At 47.8% G+C, this 19245-nt stretch overlaps 1 protein-coding gene across 1 annotated transcript; it reads right to left on the bottom strand.

Annotated features, from left to right (window-relative positions):
- Window positions 1-6281: 6281 nt before the first annotated feature.
- Pgbd2 (piggyBac transposable element derived 2) lies at window positions 6282-11092 on the bottom strand. Its single transcript, XM_052758237.1, is given in 11 exon segments — window positions 6282-6720; window positions 6722-7108; window positions 7110-7209; window positions 7212-7278; window positions 7280-7587; window positions 7590-7729; window positions 7731-7852; window positions 7854-7970; window positions 7973-8119; window positions 8122-8288; window positions 11074-11092. Coding segments are annotated over 11 exon segments (1740 nt in total). The 3' UTR covers window positions 6282-6554.
- Window positions 11093-19245: the final 8153 nt, after the last annotated feature.

The raw sequence follows: 19245 nt of genomic DNA, 5'->3' as shown, positions 1-19245 counted from the left end.
AGGGCATAGGGAGCAAACCAGGACAGATCTCAAATGGCCAAAGTCATCTTGACGAGGAAGATTAGTGCTAAGAACAAGGTATCCAACACCAGATTTCAAGTTATAGTTCAGAGGCCTCACACTAAAAACAGCGTGGCACAGGCATAAAGTCAGGCACACAGACCACTGGCATGGGACAGGGGACCCAGAAAAAACCCACACAGCTATAGGCCTGTGGTTTTCTGTAATCTGTGCCAAACACACAAGGTGGAAACAGTCTAACAAACAATGCTGGGGAAACCCCATATCCATGTGGCTGAAGAATGGAATTGGATTCCTCTCTCTGCCCTGCACAAAAGTCAATACAAAGCTCATCAAAGGCGTTAATGTGAGACTTGAAACTACTAGAGAAAAGCAGGGAAAACATGTCAAGATACAGGTAAGGACCTCCATGAAGACTCCATGGCTCCGGAGATCATGTGAGAATTGCATAGGGGAGGGTATGAATGAAAAGGCTGCCTGGCAGACGAAACAATCAGAAGCCCGAAGGGACATGGAAAGAATGGCAGAGATCTTCATCAGGCATGAGTGTGACAGAGGATGATTGGCTTATCCAGGGTTCATCAAATTACACACGTTCACACACACAAGCACATGCACACACCACCCAAAGACACTCTCACACACAGGCACCCACATACATATGCACACCTGCACAAAAATAGATGTCTGAAAAAAAAGGAAGAGTTTGAAAAGCCATTATGAAACTTGTTTTTGTACAATAAGCTAAACAATAATAAAAGCTTTAAAATGAAAAGAAACAAAAGCCAAGACATGCGCACTTGTAGATGGCCTTTCTGCTGGATGATGTGTCTTCCTGTCCCATCCCGGCTCTCTTAGGTACCTGGTTCCTCTCCTGGCGTGCTATTTCCTGGAGAATCTTAATTCTGAAAGTCGCTATTTCATCTTTCTCCTTTCTCTCTCCTGTTCCTAAGTCTTTAGAAATTCCGGGCGCTGGGATCCCAACGTATAGATTCCATCAACCGCACTCGGAGCTATGGGCAAACTCCGAAAAGGCCGCACCATCTGAAAACGGTGAGGAAGCGGGAGGCTCCCCCTAGTGGAAGGATTGGCAACTGCAGAAGGAACTCTCTGACCTTTCTGGGCTCTGCTGGGTTTCATTTGTGAAAGCTGATATCAACAATTCCCTTTTCAGCTGGATATTTTTTTCACTCTTGTCTCTCAATAATCTTTCCCCTTCCCCCAAAAGCATGGTTGATTAATCATGCTTTGCTCTGGTCCCTTGTGGCAGGTGACTCACCAAACGGGGAGGCAATGGCTGAATGGAGACTGTTTAAAAAAACAAAGCAAAAGAAAAAAATTCCGTCCTTGGACCGATCTGCTCAACATGAGGAGTATCAGGGAATCTAACATTCTCTTGGCTGTCCTAGAAATAGCTCTGAGGGGGCTGGAGAGATAACAGCTCTGAGGGGGCTGGAGAGATGGATCAGTGGTTAAAAGCACTGGCTGCTCTTCCAGAGGTCCTGAGTTCAATTCCCAGCAACCACATGGTGGCTCACAACCATCCATAATGAGATCTGGTGCCCTCTTCTGGCCTGCAGGTGTATATGCAGACAGAACACTGTATACATAATAAATAAATCTTAAAAAAAAAAAAGGGGGGGGGCGCCTGGAGAGATGGCTCAGAGGTCAAGAGCACTGACTGCTCTTCCAGAGGTCCTGAGTTCAATTCCCAGAAACCACAGGGTGGCTCACAGCCATCTGTGATGAGATCTGGCGCCCTCTTCTGGCCTGCAGTCATACATGCTGTATACATAATAAATAAATAAATCTATTAAATAAATAAATACATCTTAAAAAAAAGAAAGAAATGACTCTGTAGACCTGCCTCTGCCTCCTGAGTGCTGACATTAAAGGTGTGTGCTACCACCCCCCAGCTAACAGCAAGCTTCCTGATAAGAAATGTTGAAAGTGCCTTGGGCCTACCTCAGCCAGGGTCTGTGTTGATGTCTGTGGCTCCTGATACCATTAAAGGCCATGCTGATGTCAGGAGTCTGAGCCACCACCTGGGACCATGTCAGTGTCCAAGGACCATGCTGCCGTGGGGGCCATGCTGCCTGAGTGGCCTGTACTGCCACCTGGGGCCATGGTGACATCTGGGTCCCATGGTGATGAACACCATGTCTGGGTCCATGGTCCTATCACAGCCAGGGTCTGTTTTGATGTCCATGGCCCATGGTAACACCAAAGACCACATGGATGCCCAGGGTCTAGGCCATAATCTGAGGCCGTATTGGTGCCTGAGGGCTGTGCTGTCGCCTGGTCCCTGCCGATCTGGGTAGCCTGTGCTGTTACATGGGGCCATGGTGTCATCTGGGCATGGACTACTACCTAGGGCCATGTCTGGGTCCATGACCCTCCCCCCCAGCAGCAGCAGCAAGGGTCTGAATTGATGTCCCCGGCTCCTGTTACCACCAAGACCTGTGCAGATGCCTGGGGTCTGGTCAGCCACCTGAGACCATGTTGGTATCCGAGGGCCTTGCTGCCACCAGGGCCATACTGATCTGGGTGCCCTGTGCTGCCACTGGGGCCATGGTGACATCCAGGCATGGCTGCTGCCGAGGGCCATGTCTGGGTCTGTGTTCTTGCCGTGTTCTTGGGGTCTGTGATGAGGTCCATGGCCCATGTTGCCACAGGGTCATAGGAACCAGGGGTGTTGAAATCCGAGGGCCATGCTGAGCTGGCCTTGCCCCTTGCTGGCTCTGGGGTATCTGGCCCTGCTCCTTGCTGGACACCGCAGCAGGAGAGCAAGTCCCACCCCCCCCCATGGGAGAGCTGGACACCCCTCTCCCCACTCAGGCAAGATGGACCCACTCTTCACCATGGTTGTGGGAGAGCTGGCCCCGATGACATGGGCCTAGTATGACTCTGCCCCTTACCTGAGGGGGACAGTCCTAGTGGCTCAGACCTACCAGTTCAGCTACCACCCAGACCCACATCCTGGACCTTGGGTTAGGCCACCCTAACATCTACCCCATCTGTGACCTGCTGGAGTGGGTGACCGAACAATAATGGCAGGATCTCCATGACTTGGGGACAACAGCAGACTATCCGAGAGGCGTTTCAGTGAGGGTCCGTGAAGATGATGTGACAGAGGCCTTGAACCAGACCAAGGAGATGAACGTTTTGTGAATGGGACTATTGGACAAAAGGGTATGCTGTGTGACACACTGCAGCTCCCAGGGCCACTAGGGTGAATGAAGAGGTGTTGGAAAGACAGAGCAGCAAGGTGGGTTTGTCATCGTCGTTGTTTGTTTTGTTTTGAATTGATTTTGGGAGGTTTTCTTTGAGGGGATGCTGCAGGGGTGAGGGGAGGATGTGGAGGGACTGGGAGCTGAGCAGGATTGGGGTGCATGATGTGAAACTCCCAAAGGACCAATGAAGAATTATGGTACCTATAAAAAAGAAATATTGAAAGTGCCTAGCCTAGATTTCTTTTTAAAAATGTAAAGGTACACATCTTTGAATATGTGTCACATAGTGTGTGTGAGTGTTACCAGGAACAAGAAAGATTGACCAGAGTTCAGTCCCCCGGACCCCACGTGGCAGGAGAGAACAAGCCCCTGCGAGAGTTGTCCTCTGACCATCCCCCCCCCACACCACAACCAGGTGTCCCTCCCACAGATCAGAAGCACTTCAAGGGCTGCCGTCTCCCCTGCCCCAGGCTGGATTTCCACAGGTGGAAACAAGGCCTCAAATGCGTGACTATTATGCGAAGGTCCAGCCTGAAATTATTCTAAGATTACAAAAAAGCTTCCAGTGTTTGACTGGCTCCCCTTACCGGTCTTGCGTAGACGACCAACGTACAGCGATCAAAGCCGGGGAATTAACGTTTATAAATTCTGTCAGCTGGTCTCTTTGCCTTTTCCAAGCTTCCCCGGCTGTTGCACTGTTCTCTTTTGTAAGCCTCTTGATGTGCGGTGAGCTAGTACCACACTTCGCATTGTCTTACCTCCTCGGTCTCACGTAACCCCGGGGCCTTCTCTTGTCTCCCACGGCTCTCACACTTCCCAGTACTCATGTGCTTTGCGGAATGTCGCTCAGTTTGAGTCTGCCTGCTTCTCCCTGGTTTGGATTTGGACTGTGCGTGCTGGGCAGGAGTACTGCAGCACACCGTGTTGGGGGCAGGAATGGCGGGGGAGAGAGAGGTTGTGATGTCAATATCTGGAGTGGTACTGGGGCTTGATGGAGGAGATGCCTGCTTTTCTTATGATTTTTTTTTTGCTACAGGCCTCAGGAATATATCACAAGAACTCAGCTGATATATAACAAGCCAAATAACACCAAATGCTCCTTGGAATTTGGCTTCCTCTGAAGGAATTCCTTGATCCCTTCAGGCAGTGACTTTGCCATAACCAGCTGAGTTCTTATGATACGTTCCTACAGCCTGTAGCAATTTTTTCCATTTGAAACTGATGTATCGTGGGAGGAGACACTACTCCACTTCCATCCTTGCCTACATATTTCTAAGTCCAACGGCAGACTTAGAGCCCATCTGTACTTCGGCAGTGACTCATTGGGACTCTGTTGGGAGGAGACTCTGTTTCTTCCTCCACTTCATTGACTTTTATCACTACAGACTGAACATCTGCTTTATTCTATGGGTGTTAACGCCCTTCAGGATTTTGGGCAGACCTGATTAAATTGTCCAGAAAGGCTGAGCAGACCTTCACTTCCCTGGATACTGTAAGAGCCCACCACCAACTTTTGTGCCCACCACCCATCGCTTCTACACAGTGTGGTCAGTGAAGGAGGGGTCTGTCACTGCTGCTCAGCACTTTATTGCCAGCAGACAGTGTCTTCCCACACCATTCCTATCACTTCTCTTCTGTTCCCTCATAGAACACTGCAGTTTTTCTCTTGCCGTCTCTGTGTTTGTGATAAATGTAACAAAATAAAAACAACGCTGGTGTGTGTGTGCTGTGTGTCTGGACGTGTGCATGCAGCGGAGGGCAGGTGGAGCTGGTTCTCTCCTATTACTAACTTGAGTATTTTAATTTTGTGTTTGTGTGTTTGTGTGTGTGTGTGTGTGTGTGTGTGTGTGTGTGTGTGTGTGTGCCAGAGTACAACCTCGGATGTCATTCCTCAGGAGCTAGCTACCTTGTTTTTGGAGACAGGGTCTCTCAGTGAATGTGTAACTTGATAATTCAGCCAGGCTGGCTGGCCAGTGAACCCCAGGGATCTGTCTGTCTCCCATTAATCTGAGTGCTGGGTTTACAAATGCATGTTCCCCTGCCTGGCTTTATTTTATTTTATTTTTTCTTTTTCATGTGGGTTCTGAGATTGAACTCAGTTCCTCATACTGGCAAGACAAATGTGTTACTAACAGACCTATTCCCCTAACCCCTGAATTTAGATGCACATAAATTTTATAATTTTATACAATTTAACTGCAGATTCAGTCTTTATTTCTTCTATTTGTCTTTCCTAGATAACAAGAAATTCAGCTTGTTTTTTTAGATTACCAATGCACTTAATTCTTTTCCTTTTTTTCTTTTCTTTCTTTCTTCTCTACAAATTTCTTTTATTCTTCTGGAATACATTCTACCAGACTTTTTAACATCAAAGTGCTTCCTTATTTCAATGTGTTTACTCCAAGTTCAGGAACGTATGAAGATGAAATTTAAATCAGTAGAGAAATGCATACAGCTTCTAACAAATTTACACATGAACCCCTCGGAGGGCAAAGTGGAAGCTTACCTCAGGCTATTTATAAAAGCAGATTCCACATGGATATATTTACACTAGGAAAATATTTTTTAAGATTTATTTTATTTTTCATTATGTATATGTGCTTGTGCACAAGTGTGCAGGGGCTTGCAGAAGCCAGAAGAGTGTGGCAGATACCCTGGGGCTGGAGTTAAAGGTGACTGAACATTGCCAGGGCTGGGTAAACTCAGGTCCTCCACATGAGCAGAAAGTGCTCTTAACTACTGAGCAATCTCTCTAGCCTCATTAGGAAAGCATTTTTATCAAGAAAATATGAGCTCTGCAGCTCAGGCCCTCTGAATAGATGCACAGCAGGTTGTCTATGCCCCCATAGTTTGATAGCTGTGGGCAGGCATGAGATAGATAGATGTAAGGTCAGGAAGCTTTTCATCACACTGCTAGGACATCTTGCTGCCTCTGCCTTAGAGCACAGACTACGCATACAATGGCAAAAACATTTTACTTTTCACTACTCACAAGGCTTTGGTTATCTTTACCCAGACTCAAATACATACAAAAGCAAAACTTGTATTTGAATAAATTTAAATAAATAAGAATATAAAATGCAGGTTTGCAAACATGTACAATTACTAACATAAATACTAATTTACATGACATGTAGGCATAATAGAACATAATAGAACACATCAAAAAGAGGACTGTGACGGGGCCTGGGAGAGACTACAAAACTAAGTCATCAGTGATCGGCGTCAAAAGCGCCACAAATAAAACCTGCAGATGGTCCCAGTGGCGTCACTATAGCTGGAAGAAGCAGCTCTCCGGTCTCACGGAATGTGGTACTCCCGGAAGCACTTGGCATGGACACCCTTCTGGCACTTCTCACAGCCGGTGTTGGTCTGTGAGTGGCAGAGGGCACACTGGGTCCTCTTGTCCTGATGGACAATCCAGTGTCCAGTCATATCGAAGCGGCTCTCGGTTTCCACCGGGTCACACCCGGTGCAGCTGCCACGCATTGTTGAAGGCCGCGTCGATGATGTAGCTGGTGAAGCTCAAGTCCCACTTCACGCCGCGGATCTTCACCTTGTCCTTGGCGATGTTCTGGTCCATCTGGTCAACCTCTCTGGCCTTCTCCTGATAGAGCTTCTCCAGGGATGGCTGGTGGACCTGTGCCCCAGCTTTGGCTGCTCCCGGGTGGCGGCTGGTCTGTCTCACTGGCTCTGTGCCCACCGCATTGGAGCAGATATTCACCACGCGGCTGGTGTGCCAGCAGCACACAATGATCTCCTCGCTTTCGTCCACCTTCGAGTCAAACGAGCCCTTTCTCATTTTCCTCCGTTCTTTGGGATCCTTGAGGAGGTAACGCTCGGTTCTATACTCAAACAGTTCCTGTGGCCTTCACCCCTTTTTTCCTCAGAATGGACATCAGTTTGACGCTTGTGAAGACCTTATCAAAGAATACATGGTATGGCAGGGAGCCACATTCACAAATCTGACCACCATACTGCCTCCTATATCCAAGCCCCGGTCTAGCTTGGTGAATAGTGTGTGTGCCCTGTGAGGGCTCAAACCACACCAGGTAGCCTCTGCTGGTCATTCCACACCAGATCTTGTAGCCTAGCCGGACTCGCTTCCCTGAGTGCAGTTGCTTGGACCCCCGGTGCCCAAAGTATTCCCAGACGAATTCACCAAAGCTGTAGAACTCTTCCAGGGGAGCATGCTTCTGGAAGTTACAGTTCATATGGACAATGAGGGGCCTGACCTTGGCAAACCTATCGCTTTCATCGATTTCACTGTTATCTGCAAAACGCAGGTAGAAGATCAGCTCAAATCTGTCTCTTCTAATAACATCAGCCACAGGTGATGATGTGAGTCAGGAGCTGTCTCCCAAAACATTCATCTCCTTGGACAGGAGACATACCCACTTAAAATCAAGATGCCCAAAACACACTTCAGTTCCTGAGCTGTGAGATCCAGGGTGATATTTTCTACCGAGCATAACGGTGGTTGGTTTCATCAACAATGAAACTGTCCCGTCATCAAAAAACAGCTCAAAGAGGCCCACAGGACTCAGCTCCTTGGTTTTGAGGTCCTCTATATGAGGGTCTGAGGCTGTGCAGCTACCCGAAGTCTGGCTGGATATCTCTCTTGGTCCAAACGCGCTGGGGCTCCACTGCTGCCTTCCGCCTTTTCTTGGCTGCTTGCAGCTCTGGCTTGTCATAGCCCCCCCCTCCTCCTGGGGGTCTGAGTCCTCAGACACAACTGAAGCATACAGCACCCAGCCAGGCAGCTGGGCACCATTCCGGTCACTGTCTTCTTCCCCAGAATCCTCATCAGTGAAGGCCCTGGAGGCATTGTTGGGGGCGGGTGTGTGTGTGTGTGTGTGTGTGTGTGTACAACGACAATCTCCTCCTTGTTGCTGCTAAACCCATCCTCCTCCAGAGCGCTCAGGACCTCTAGTAGCTTAGGCGACCTCACCTGTGAGGGTGCTCCTCTCCTGGAAGGGCCACCCCTGCAGTGACAGAACAGTGAGGGAGAGAGGTCACGCCACGGAAAAGTAACTCAGCCTCATGGAGCTGGACCCATCAAGTGTAGCATCACAGCTGTGAGTCTTCCACATAAACAGAGTCGGCAGGAATGGAGGAGGGTTTATGTCAAGTACACACCGCGGGTACCCCCTTTCTACCGTCCCCCCTCCCTGACTGCCTTTTCTCTCCTCCACTCTCTCCTCTCTCCACTCCCTTTCTCCTTTATGCCTTCTGAACTGCTCAGTGAGGCTGGCAGGATGAAGGGATTTAAAAAGTCACTAACTAGGGCTAACTGTGCTCCCACGAGCACTGTATCCGTCCCTTCCCGTGAGTCTGAAGCCATCACAACCTGGGAAGAGAGGATGTCCTTCTTCAGGGTCTAAGAGCCTGTAAGACAACGAAAGTCAGTGTTTTTAATGAGCAAAGCCACAGACTCTTTACCATTTAAAGGGACAGTTCCTGCTTAAGGCTTGCCAATGAGAAGGATGGGACCCACACAGGAAATAGTATCAACTGGCTGTCCCATCTCAGAGCACAAACCAGCATACATTCTAAATCAGTGTGGCTCACCGACACAACTGTGGACATTTGGGGCTAGATTAGTCTTTGCTGGTGGGGGTGGAGGGAGAGTCAGCCCCCTGCATCATCCCTGGTTTCTGCTCACTAGGCACCTGTAGAATACCCAGCCTCCGTAACTGCTGAAATACAGAATTTCCAGGGGCTGAAAAGACTGGGCAAAAGGCTTACTTACACAGGCCTGGCGACTTGAGCTTGGTCCCTGGAACACACGTGACGGTAGAAGGAAAGAAATGAGTCCACAAAGTTGTTTTGACCACCACACATTTGCCTTGGCACTTACCTGTCCCCCACCCCCACCCCCGGCACAATAACAACATAACAAAAATATCCAGACATTCCGACATGTTCTCTGGGCTGGGGACACAAAATTACCTGATTTTCTGTGGAGATGGAACTGTTCTGCTTCAGAACTATCCAAATCAGGCCACAAGTAGCTACTGGGCATTTGAAATATGGCTGAAGATGCTGAATTTTTCATTTAAATAGCCACATATGGTCAACGTACTAGACAAATTCTAAGTATATTAAGAACTAATTGTGGGGGCTCAGTGGTTCAGAGCACTTGCTGCTCCTCCGAAGAACCCAAGTTTGGTTCCCAGTGCCCGAACCAGGCAGCAGCTCACAAGTGCCTGTGACTTCAGCTCCAGGGAGTGTGACACCCCCTCCTGGTTTCCACAGCACTTGCACACACGGCAAACACATACATTTTAAAAACTTTAAAAACTAACCATGAAAAAACCAAAATTTTAAAGTGTTTATTTATAAGTATTTTATTTTTTTGAGGCAAGGTCTCATGTGATCCAAGGTTAAACTTGAACTCACTTTGTGGCTGAGAGGTACCTTGAACTTCTGACCCCTTTGCCTCTACCTCCCAGTGCTGGGATTACAAACATGTGCTGCCATGCTGTTAAACTTTTTGTTTGTCTTTTGAGACAGGGTCTCTCTATATAAGCCTGGCTGTCTTGGAACTCACAATGTAGACCAGGCTGGTCTGGAACTCACAGAGATTTGCCTCTCTCTGCCCCCTGAGTGCTGTTGGGGGGACAAAAAGTGTAAACTTTTAAAGAATGAATGAAAATCAGTATAGAGGAGGGCTTTTTTTGTTTGTTTGTTTTTTAGAATGAAAAATTAAACATCCTTGGCCCTTCTACAAATCTGTAGTAGGCAGCCTCTATGAGAACCCCCATGGTCCTCACGCTCCTGGTGTCTATGCCCTGGTGTGAGCATGGGGACCACATGACCTACTACTTCTGGCAATCAGAATAGGGCCGTGTGGTGAGATGTCACCCCTGGGAACCTCTGAGGAGAGGCCACAGAGAGACTGGCCTGGTACACTGCCTCTGTCTGTCTCTACCACTCACTTTGAGGGAAGCCAGCTCCCACAGCTAAGCTGTCCTATAAGAAAGACCTGTGGGGCAGGAAACTGAATCTTGTCCCTAGCCAACAGCCAGAGATAACCGAGGCCCTGACTCTAATACTGAACAGGGACCCAACTCCGGAGGAACTGTGAAGACAATGACCGGCAAATTCTGTTGTATTTACGTCATGACACAGCTCTCAGTGGCAGAGAGCTTGCTCAGCATGTAGGAAGGCCCAAGCGTATCCCCTGCACAGCAGAATAAATAATAATAATGCTGAATTTAAAAATAAAGTAAGAACTTCCTTTTTTATCAAGTGACAGTCACAAATGGAAGTTATCTGCAGCAAATGTAAAATATTTATATTTTGGCATTATAAAGAATCTAGAACATGCAGCGGGAAAATTCCAGTAACTATCAAAAACAAACAAACAAACAAACAAATCAACAATACAATTAGAAAATGGACAAAAAGATTTATGGGGACAAAAGAAACATAAATGTGAAAACACATTTAATTTCCACTACTCAGGAAATGAAAATTAAAACCACAAGATATCATTTTGGAGGTACAAAATCCGGGAAAAACAAACAAACACGCTAAAGGCCGGCATGACCAGGACGAGAAGCAGATTTGAGAAGCTTGAGTCCAGAGACTGCAAGACCACTGAAGAGTGAGGGACGCTAGCCGTGCAAGCTGAACATCGAGCACCTGACTGAGCCGAAATCCATTCCACATATTTAAGGCAGGGTTTTCCAACCCCGCATAGGAGCTAGACAATTCTTTGTGTGTGTTTGGGGCGGGCCTCGCAGTTGTGCAGTTGTGGGAGCCAGGAAGCTGTCTTGTCAATTTCAGGGTGCTCAGCATGTCCTGCACTTGCCACTAGGGGGCAGCAGCATCCCGACGACAGCTGCGCAGACCCAGAGCGTCTCTCCCTCATCACACACACCTTCAGGGAATCCTGGCCTAGAGGGAGTACTGCTCTATGCTCAGGAATGCTCATGGCAGGACAGGAAGCCAGAAGTAGCCCTAATGGCACACAGAATGGATGTAATGGATTCGATAGGAAAGGAGCAAATCTCAGCCACACAAGTCACTAATGATTCTGAAAAAACACCAGGGTTGGAAATGATGTAATTCCAGCACTTGGGAGGGTGAGGCAGGAGGATCATCATGAGTTCAGGGCTACACAGTGAGAACAACAAGCCAACCAACAAACAAAAAACGACCTCTTGCCTGTTACAAGGACCAAAACATTAAACAAAACCAGAATCATATTCTCTGGAAACACATACAGATCCACAGTGAAAACATCATGAAAATGATTAAGTAGAACTTCAGAACTGAGCCTCTATGGACTGGCTGGTTTTGTGTGTCAACTTGACACAAGGTAGAGTCATCAGAGAGGAAGGAGCCTCAGTTGAGGAAATGGCTCCATGAGATGCAGCTGTAAAGCATTTTCTCGTTTAGTGATCAGTGGGGGCTGGTGGTCCTGGGTTCTACGAGAAAGCAGGTTGAGCAAGCCAGGGGAAGCAGGCATGTAAGCAACAACCCTCCATGGCCTCTGCATCAGCTCCTGCCCCAAGGATCCTGCCCTGTTTGAGTTCCTGTCCTGACTTCCTTTGGTGATGAACAGCAACATATAAGTGTAAGCCAAATAAAGCCTTTCCTGCCTAACTTGCTTTTTGGTCACGGTGTTTCATCACAGCGATAGAAACCCTAACTAAGACACTCTAAGAGAAAGGTGCAATCAAGGCAACCCCCAGGGCACTAGACGTTGAATCAGGATCAGTTTCCTTTGAAATGACATTTACTTATGGGGGTAGGGAGGGGATACACACCCATGGTGCACATGTGGAGGTCAGAGGTCAACTTTTGAGTCTCAGTTCTGTCCTCCCACCATGTGGATCCTGGGAATCAGGTTTGGTGGCAAGTGCCTTAACCCATTGGGCCGTCTCATTGGCACAGAAGCACTACTTCTGTTTCAGGACCCTTTCAACGGCTCCCTTCTTCCTATTCAATTATGTGCCTTTTACATAAATGCACAGCATAGGGACACCTACAGAGAAACACATGTGACCACATCGAGTCATACTGCCCAGCAGGAAGACTGCAGCCCCATACAAGAGGGGAAGGGTACATCAACCTGCTGAGAGATTTCACCAAGGTTAAAGATGACAAGTACCTAGAGTCACCTCCCCACTCAACAGTCTATACCCTTTGGAGAGGAATCTCCTCAAAGTCCACAGGAAAGTGTGTACCTTCTGTCTTCACTGTTCTAAGCAACTGCCAGGCCTGTAGGGGAGACCTGGGTCTTCCAGTTCTACGCCCATCCACACACACATGAGCCTGGTGGAAATGTGGAACACGGAGCCACCAGCGAGAAGCTGTGCAATCTTGACAAGTCATTCACGTCATCTGGGCAAATGGGATCACTTTGGTCCCCACTTTCCCCGGGCTGTGAAAACAGGGAGTCTGTGTGTAATGAAGGACGATGGGCGTGGCTTCCCAGTGCAGGGGACTGCTTCAGATCCCACCTCTCCCACGCAATGACAGAAGTCAAAAGTGCTTTGAAACCTGAGCATGCCACGAACTCTTTGGCATCACATCCTGAGCAGACTTAAGGCTCTTTATTATCTCTACTCCCTCCCATAACTTGCTTTAGATAGGTAGTCATGTTTGCCTTGAAACACTGTTTGATGAAGACACACTGTTGTACTTTGGGGTGAATTTGATAAGAGATATCTGACCTTTTCCCCACTTCCAGTGATGTCTGGGGCAGGGAGTGTGCCCTGCCTTCTATTCATTAGCTCATGCCTTTTCCTCTGCTGGGCCCAAGGCAGGCCTCATTTACTTACCAACAGGCTGCCTGGCAAGCCCCAACCAGCCATTCTGCCACAGCCTGTCCCAGACACCTGCCCAGGCACAGTTGAACCAGGCTTGAGAGTGACAGTCCTGTGGGCTTGGGAGGGACACCTGGCCTAGCCTTATAAATGTGTTTGTTCTTAGGATTTATGGACAGAGCCACAAAAGGCTGCCCAGGATGGAAGCCCAGAGTAAATGAGAAGACTCTTGAGGAAGGAGTCTTTAAAGACTAGTGGAGGTGATGGAAGGGAGGGGTAGAATCCTGCAAAGCACAGGTCAGCTCGAAGGGCAGGAGACGGGCAGATGGGGTGGAGGGCAGAATTGTTCCAAGACCCAGTGGCCATTCTTAACTGGTGAGGCTTGAAACCTGGAGCCTCAGGGACCATTCTGAAAGATCTTGGGGGAAAGGAAATCAGCAACAGTGCTGTTTAATACATAAACTTATCTAAGGAGACAGGGCATCTTAATATAATTAGAGCCCCCACCCCCTGAACAAAAAAATCCTTAAGATGAGTAGAGATTTAAACAAGGCCTGTACAACTGTGTTGTTCTGTTAAAGAAGATGGTTATTTAGTGGAGGGCTTGAAGTAATCTGGGTGAGTTAAAGACAGATTTTTTTTTAAAAACTTGTTTTGCAACATTTTTTTAAATTGTAAGAACAATTTAAAATAAAATTTTATTTTAGGGCTAGGACTAAACTGGTAGAATGGTAGAATCAACTGGTAGAATGCTTGCCTAGCATATACAAAGCCCTGGGCTCCATCCCCAGCACTGAATAAACCATGCTTGGAGGCAAATATCTGTAATCCCAGAACTCAGGAGGTGAAAAAGAAGGATCAGAAGTTTAAGGTCACCCTGAGCTACATAAGGAGTCTGAGTCCAACCTGGTATCTGACAAACGGAACAATAACAAAAAATAATTTTAAAGTGTTTTATACCATCAATTATATATTTTTTCACTATCAATTACAAATAAGAAAGAACTAGCCGGGCGGTGGTGGTGCACACCTTTGATCCCAGCACTCAGGAGGCAGAGGCAAGTGGATCTCTGTGAGTTCGAGGCCAGCCTGGTCTACGGAGTGAGTTCCAGGATGCCCAGGGCTGTCACACAAAGAAACCCTGTCTCAAACAAAACAAAACAAGCCCTCCAAAACAAACAAACAAAAACTCAAAAAAAAAGACGAAGAAAAAATTATGACTATGAAGCTAGAAAAACAAAAGTGTGGACCCTGAGAAGCTCCAGAGCTTCAAACAGCTGTTTCAAGCGTACAGAAGTTTATTGAGATATACAGACTTTAGAACCCGGCTAGTGTTTGTTGAGTGGCTACCTTAATATAGCTGTGTGATTATTTTTTGTGGGTTTATTACAATAAAGTGATTTTTTTTTCAAGACAGGGTTTCTCTGTGTAGTTTTGGTGCCTGTCCTGGATCTCGCTCTGTAGACCAGGCTGGCCTCGAACTCAGAGATCCACCTGGCTCTGCCTCCCGAGTGCTGGGATTAAAGGCATGTGCCACCACTGCCCAGCAATAAAGTGATTTTTATTTATAAAAGCATTTTGTAAATACAAATGCCTCAACCCTAAGCCATGTTCAAGGATCCAAGAGTTTGGTTGACATAAGCACCTTCCTTTTTAAAAATTTCTGTATCAAAGAAAACAAGGGGCTAGGCACAATAGCATCAACCTATAATGCCTATAATGCCAGCCCTCAGGAAATCAAGGCAGGAGAGTTGAGAAGAGTTCAGCCTGGGCTAGCAGGTGAGACCCAGTCTCAAAACAATAACAGAAAAAAGGGAAGAGGAACAAGGACCCTTGGCTACCGAAAAGCAGACTTAAACCAAGCCTGATACGCTTCACCTCACCCTTAAGGGACATCACTTAAGACATACTCCCCATTCATCATCCTGACCCAAACTCCATCCTCTCCCTTCACTAGACCCATCCCGACCCCGCCCACTTTAGATAGACCCTTAGCCTGACCCCGCCTTCTTGCCACACCCCCAACTCAGTGAGAAAGCTCTCGCCCCGCCCACAATCCAATTCATCCTCGCCAGACTCCGCCCCATCCAGCCGTCCCCACCCTCCATCCCACCCCACTTCAGCCTGCTACACCCATGCTACCGCCCATGCTACACCCACTCCTGCGGGGTCTCCAGGACTCTGTCGGTCCCGCCTTTGACTTCGCCCACAGGTCATCATCCATCCACGGCGACCTGGCTCGTCCCCTGCCCAGCCGGCCCCGCCCTCAGGCCTGTCGCCGCAGCGTCCCCTGGCGGCACTCGGAGCTCAGCGTTCGCCGGCTCATTGTCCTGGTCTGGGTCCCGTCAGCCCCCTTTCCACGCACAAGCAATGACGGCGAACGGCATGGGCGCTGCTGGGGAACGCATCAGGACCCGCCGCTGCCGCCGCACTAAAGCCAGAAGCTTGCCTGGAGCGCCCACCGGGCGACACCTACCTGGGCGGCTCAGATCGCAGCCGCCACAGCTGCAACCAAGTCTGGACCCACCTCTACACCACGCCCCCGACTCGGCCGAGCCCCCAGGACAGCCACGCCCCCTAGCCTAGCCATCCTGGATCTTTAAGAGCACAGGCCTCCCGGGCATCTAAAGAGGATGGAACGTGCCTCTGAGATCCCGGCTACCTGCGGTGCTGGCCCATGAGCTTCCTCAGCACTTCAGAGTCCAAATACCTTTTTCTCTAGCTCAGGCAATGATGCTCACACCTAGACTCATACTGCCTATAGCATCACCGGGGGAAATGGCAGAACTGTTGATCCTGGACCTCGGTCACACTTCGGACCTGGAAGTGTCAGCAAGCCTTGCAAGGCTTTGGAGGTGACTGTGAAGAAAGCGAATGTAGACCGCTATTGGCGGTTCTCTCAACCCTCATACTCAAAACGTTCCCGCTTGGGTAATTATTCCCTGTGAGGAGCTGCTCTCTTCATTATAGGTAGGGTTGCCGGATAAAATACAGTGAGATTTGTTTTTCAGACAGCTGTGAGTCCCCATAGCTCATCTGGCAACACCGTTGGTTTGTTTAAAATACAGAGGTTAGTTGTAGGATGTGGAGCACCCAGGATTCTGAGGACTACAGTTATGGTAACTAAAATGGTGTCCCTGTCCCTTGGAAATCAAAAGTCCAACGTCAGCCCCGGCTGCATAAGAGTCACTGCTCTGTTAAGGACTTTGTCCCACGGAATTCTGCCTCCCACCCATGAGGTGTGTAGAAGAGAACTCCACACGGCTCTATCGAACGTGTTTTATTTTGGTTTATTCAAAAAGAGGATCAACCTACGTTAACATTGAAAAAGAGGGCCAGTGGCAAAGGCTAGTGTTTGCATAACTAGAGTTTAGGAGACGAAAGCCCGAGTTCGGTGGTCCCAACAGGTTAGGCCTGGCCGCTTGCCCCTGTACACCAGTTAAAGACCCGAGTAATGCTGTAATGATGAAAGGCAGAGGGAGGAGAGTTAAGAGCCACACTGGGCTGAGGAACAGATAGATATAGGGTCCAGCGACCCCAAGTCCATCTTTGGGGGTACTACATGAGCTTTTAGGTTCTTGTTTTTATTTATTTTTTATTTATTTATTTATTTAGGTTTTTCGAGACAGGGTTTCTCTGTGTAGCTTTGGTGCCTGTCCTGGATCTCGCTCTGTAGACCAGGCTGGCCTCGAACTCACAGAGATCCGCCTGCCTTTGCCTCCTGAGGGCCTTGATTAAAGGCATGAGCCACCACTGCCTGGTTTTGTTTTTAATTTTTTGAAGCTTTATTTCATGTATATGACTGTTTTGCTTGCATGTATGAATATGCACCACATTGGTGCCTAGTTTAAACCCTTCTTAAAATGCCAATTTGCACAAAACACAGTGATTGCCACCAAATTGCTCCTAAATCGTTCACTTTTAATTGCACAGGGTCCCTGAGCTTCGGCCCTTCCAACAGGAGCCCTGGTACCTGGGCTTCCCCTCCTCCCAGAGGGACCGTCCGCATTTCCCTATGAGTTGACTCTCTATGAGTTGACTATGGGGAGGGGGGTGGAGAGATTTCACCATTCTTTGTCCTCATTCTTTGATTCTCCGTCAACTGCCTTTCCTGTTTGGAGTGCTTCCTGACATTGATCTAGGCAAGGGTATTTTGGATTTGATGACAAAGTGCAGATAACAGAAGCAAAAACAGAAAAGTGGGATTGCTGAGGAGCTAGCTCAAAAGAGGAGGACTTGCCCAGCTCCTGGGTTCAAATCCCCAATACTACAGAGAGAGAGACAGAGAGAGACAGAGAGGGGGTGGGGGGAGAATCTTTATGTATGGATGTAGGCACGTATGGATGTATAGATGACATGAAAGGGGAAGTAAAGCCAGGTGAGGACAGGAACTAATGGGAGGAGGAGAGGTGAGAAAAGGCATAGTGGGGGTTCTGGGGAGGAATATATGGTGATATTTCATTTGTACTGAAATGTGATTTTATTTGTATGTTAATAAATAAAGTTGCCTGGGGGTCAGAGCTGACAGCAAGCCACAGCAGAAGCCGGGCGGTGGTGGCACACACCTTTAATCCAGATCACATGACAGACAGATCTCTGTGTGTTTAAGGATACCACCAACATGGAGACACACACCTTTAATCTCAATACCAACCATAGAAGACCTGGAGGTCTGTATAGACAGGCAGTGACAAGGAGGTCATGTGGTTGGGTTTACAACCAATGAGAAGGCAGAACAGAAAGTCAATAAAAAGACAGATACACAGGAAGCAGGTCTCTTGCTGAGGGAAAGGACAGCAGTAGCAGGAAGGGTAAGAAGGCGGTTTTAAGTCTCAGCTCTTACTACTGCTCTGACCTCTTAGGCTTTTAACTCTGCATTTGGCTCTGTGTTTCTTATTATTTAATAAGACAGTTACCTCTACAGGAATATGCTCGACATACAGCATATACTTGTATGGAAATCTAAAAAACAAAAATTCAAAAGATAACAAATATTGGTGAAAATATAAAGAAAAGAGAACCCTTACAGTGGATGGTAAGAACAAAGATATAAAGAAGAGGAACCTAACAGTGGTTGGTAAGAATCTGAATTAGTAGCCATTGTGGACAATGTTATGGAGGTACCTTAAAAGATTAAAAATATAACTAGTGTATGCTCCGGAAATTGGGCATGTATCCTAAGGAAATGAACTCAGTATATAGGAGAACGTCTGCACTACCATACTCATGGCAGCATTATTCTCAAAGCCAAGAAATGGAAACAACCAGCGTCCATCAAGCAATACATAAAGAAAATGTGGTGCACAGGGGCTAGGAGATGGCTCAGACTTCAGGGTGCTTGTTCTGCAGTTATGTGAGTGGAGTCATCCCTGCAATGCCTGAACGCCTGTAACCTCAGCTCCCAGGGCAGTGGAAGGCTGGAGGATTGCTGGGGCTTGCTGGCTTTCAGCCTAGCCAAGATGTGAGCCCAGTTCAGGCTCTGCCTCAGAGGGAGAAGCAGAGAGGGATGGAACAGGGCACTGATGCTGTCTCCTGGAGAGAGCATGTACCACGTGCATGTGCGTGCACACATACACACATCTTTAAAAGAATAGAAAACGTGGTACACATACACAATGGAGTGTAATTCACCCTTTTAAAGAATGAAACTGTCAGCCAGGCAGTGGTGGTGCATGTATTTAATCTCAGCATTCGGGAGGCAGAGGCAGGTGGATCTCTGTGAGTTAGAGGCCAGCCTGGTCTATAGAGTGAGTTCCAGGACAGCCTGGACAGAGAAACCCTGTCTCAGAAAAAAGAAAGAGAGAAAGGAAAAAAGAATGAAATTGTCACTTGTGTCAAGATGGATGGACCTGATATTATACCAAGAGAAGTGAGCCAGGCATAGAAAGACGACAATTCACTATTCCATTTACACGAAGAATGTTTTAAAGGCTGAGCTCATAAACATGGAATCAAATGGTAGTTACCATGGACGGGGGAGTGTGGAGGACTGATCGAGAGGCAGAAGACTTCAGACAGGATAAACATGTTCTGATCTATCGTATAGCTCAGTGGCTGCAGTAAATGACATGTACGGTGCCCTGAAAATTTGCTGGGAGAGTGTCTTAGTCCATCTTGTTTCTGTCCACAGTACCACAGATCGGGTTAATGATGAAGAAATTGGGGGTGTGAGGACTCACAGTTCTAGCTCTAGGCTGAGGGTGCCTCAT

Source organism: Peromyscus californicus, unplaced genomic scaffold, assembly GCF_007827085.1.
Source record: "Peromyscus californicus insignis strain IS unplaced genomic scaffold, ASM782708v3 Scaffold_3__1_contigs__length_106647218, whole genome shotgun sequence".
NCBI classification, from domain to species: Eukaryota; Metazoa; Chordata; class Mammalia; order Rodentia; family Cricetidae; genus Peromyscus; species Peromyscus californicus.
Note: the sequence above shows the minus strand (reverse complement) of the source record. Positions and strands in the feature narration are given on the sequence as shown.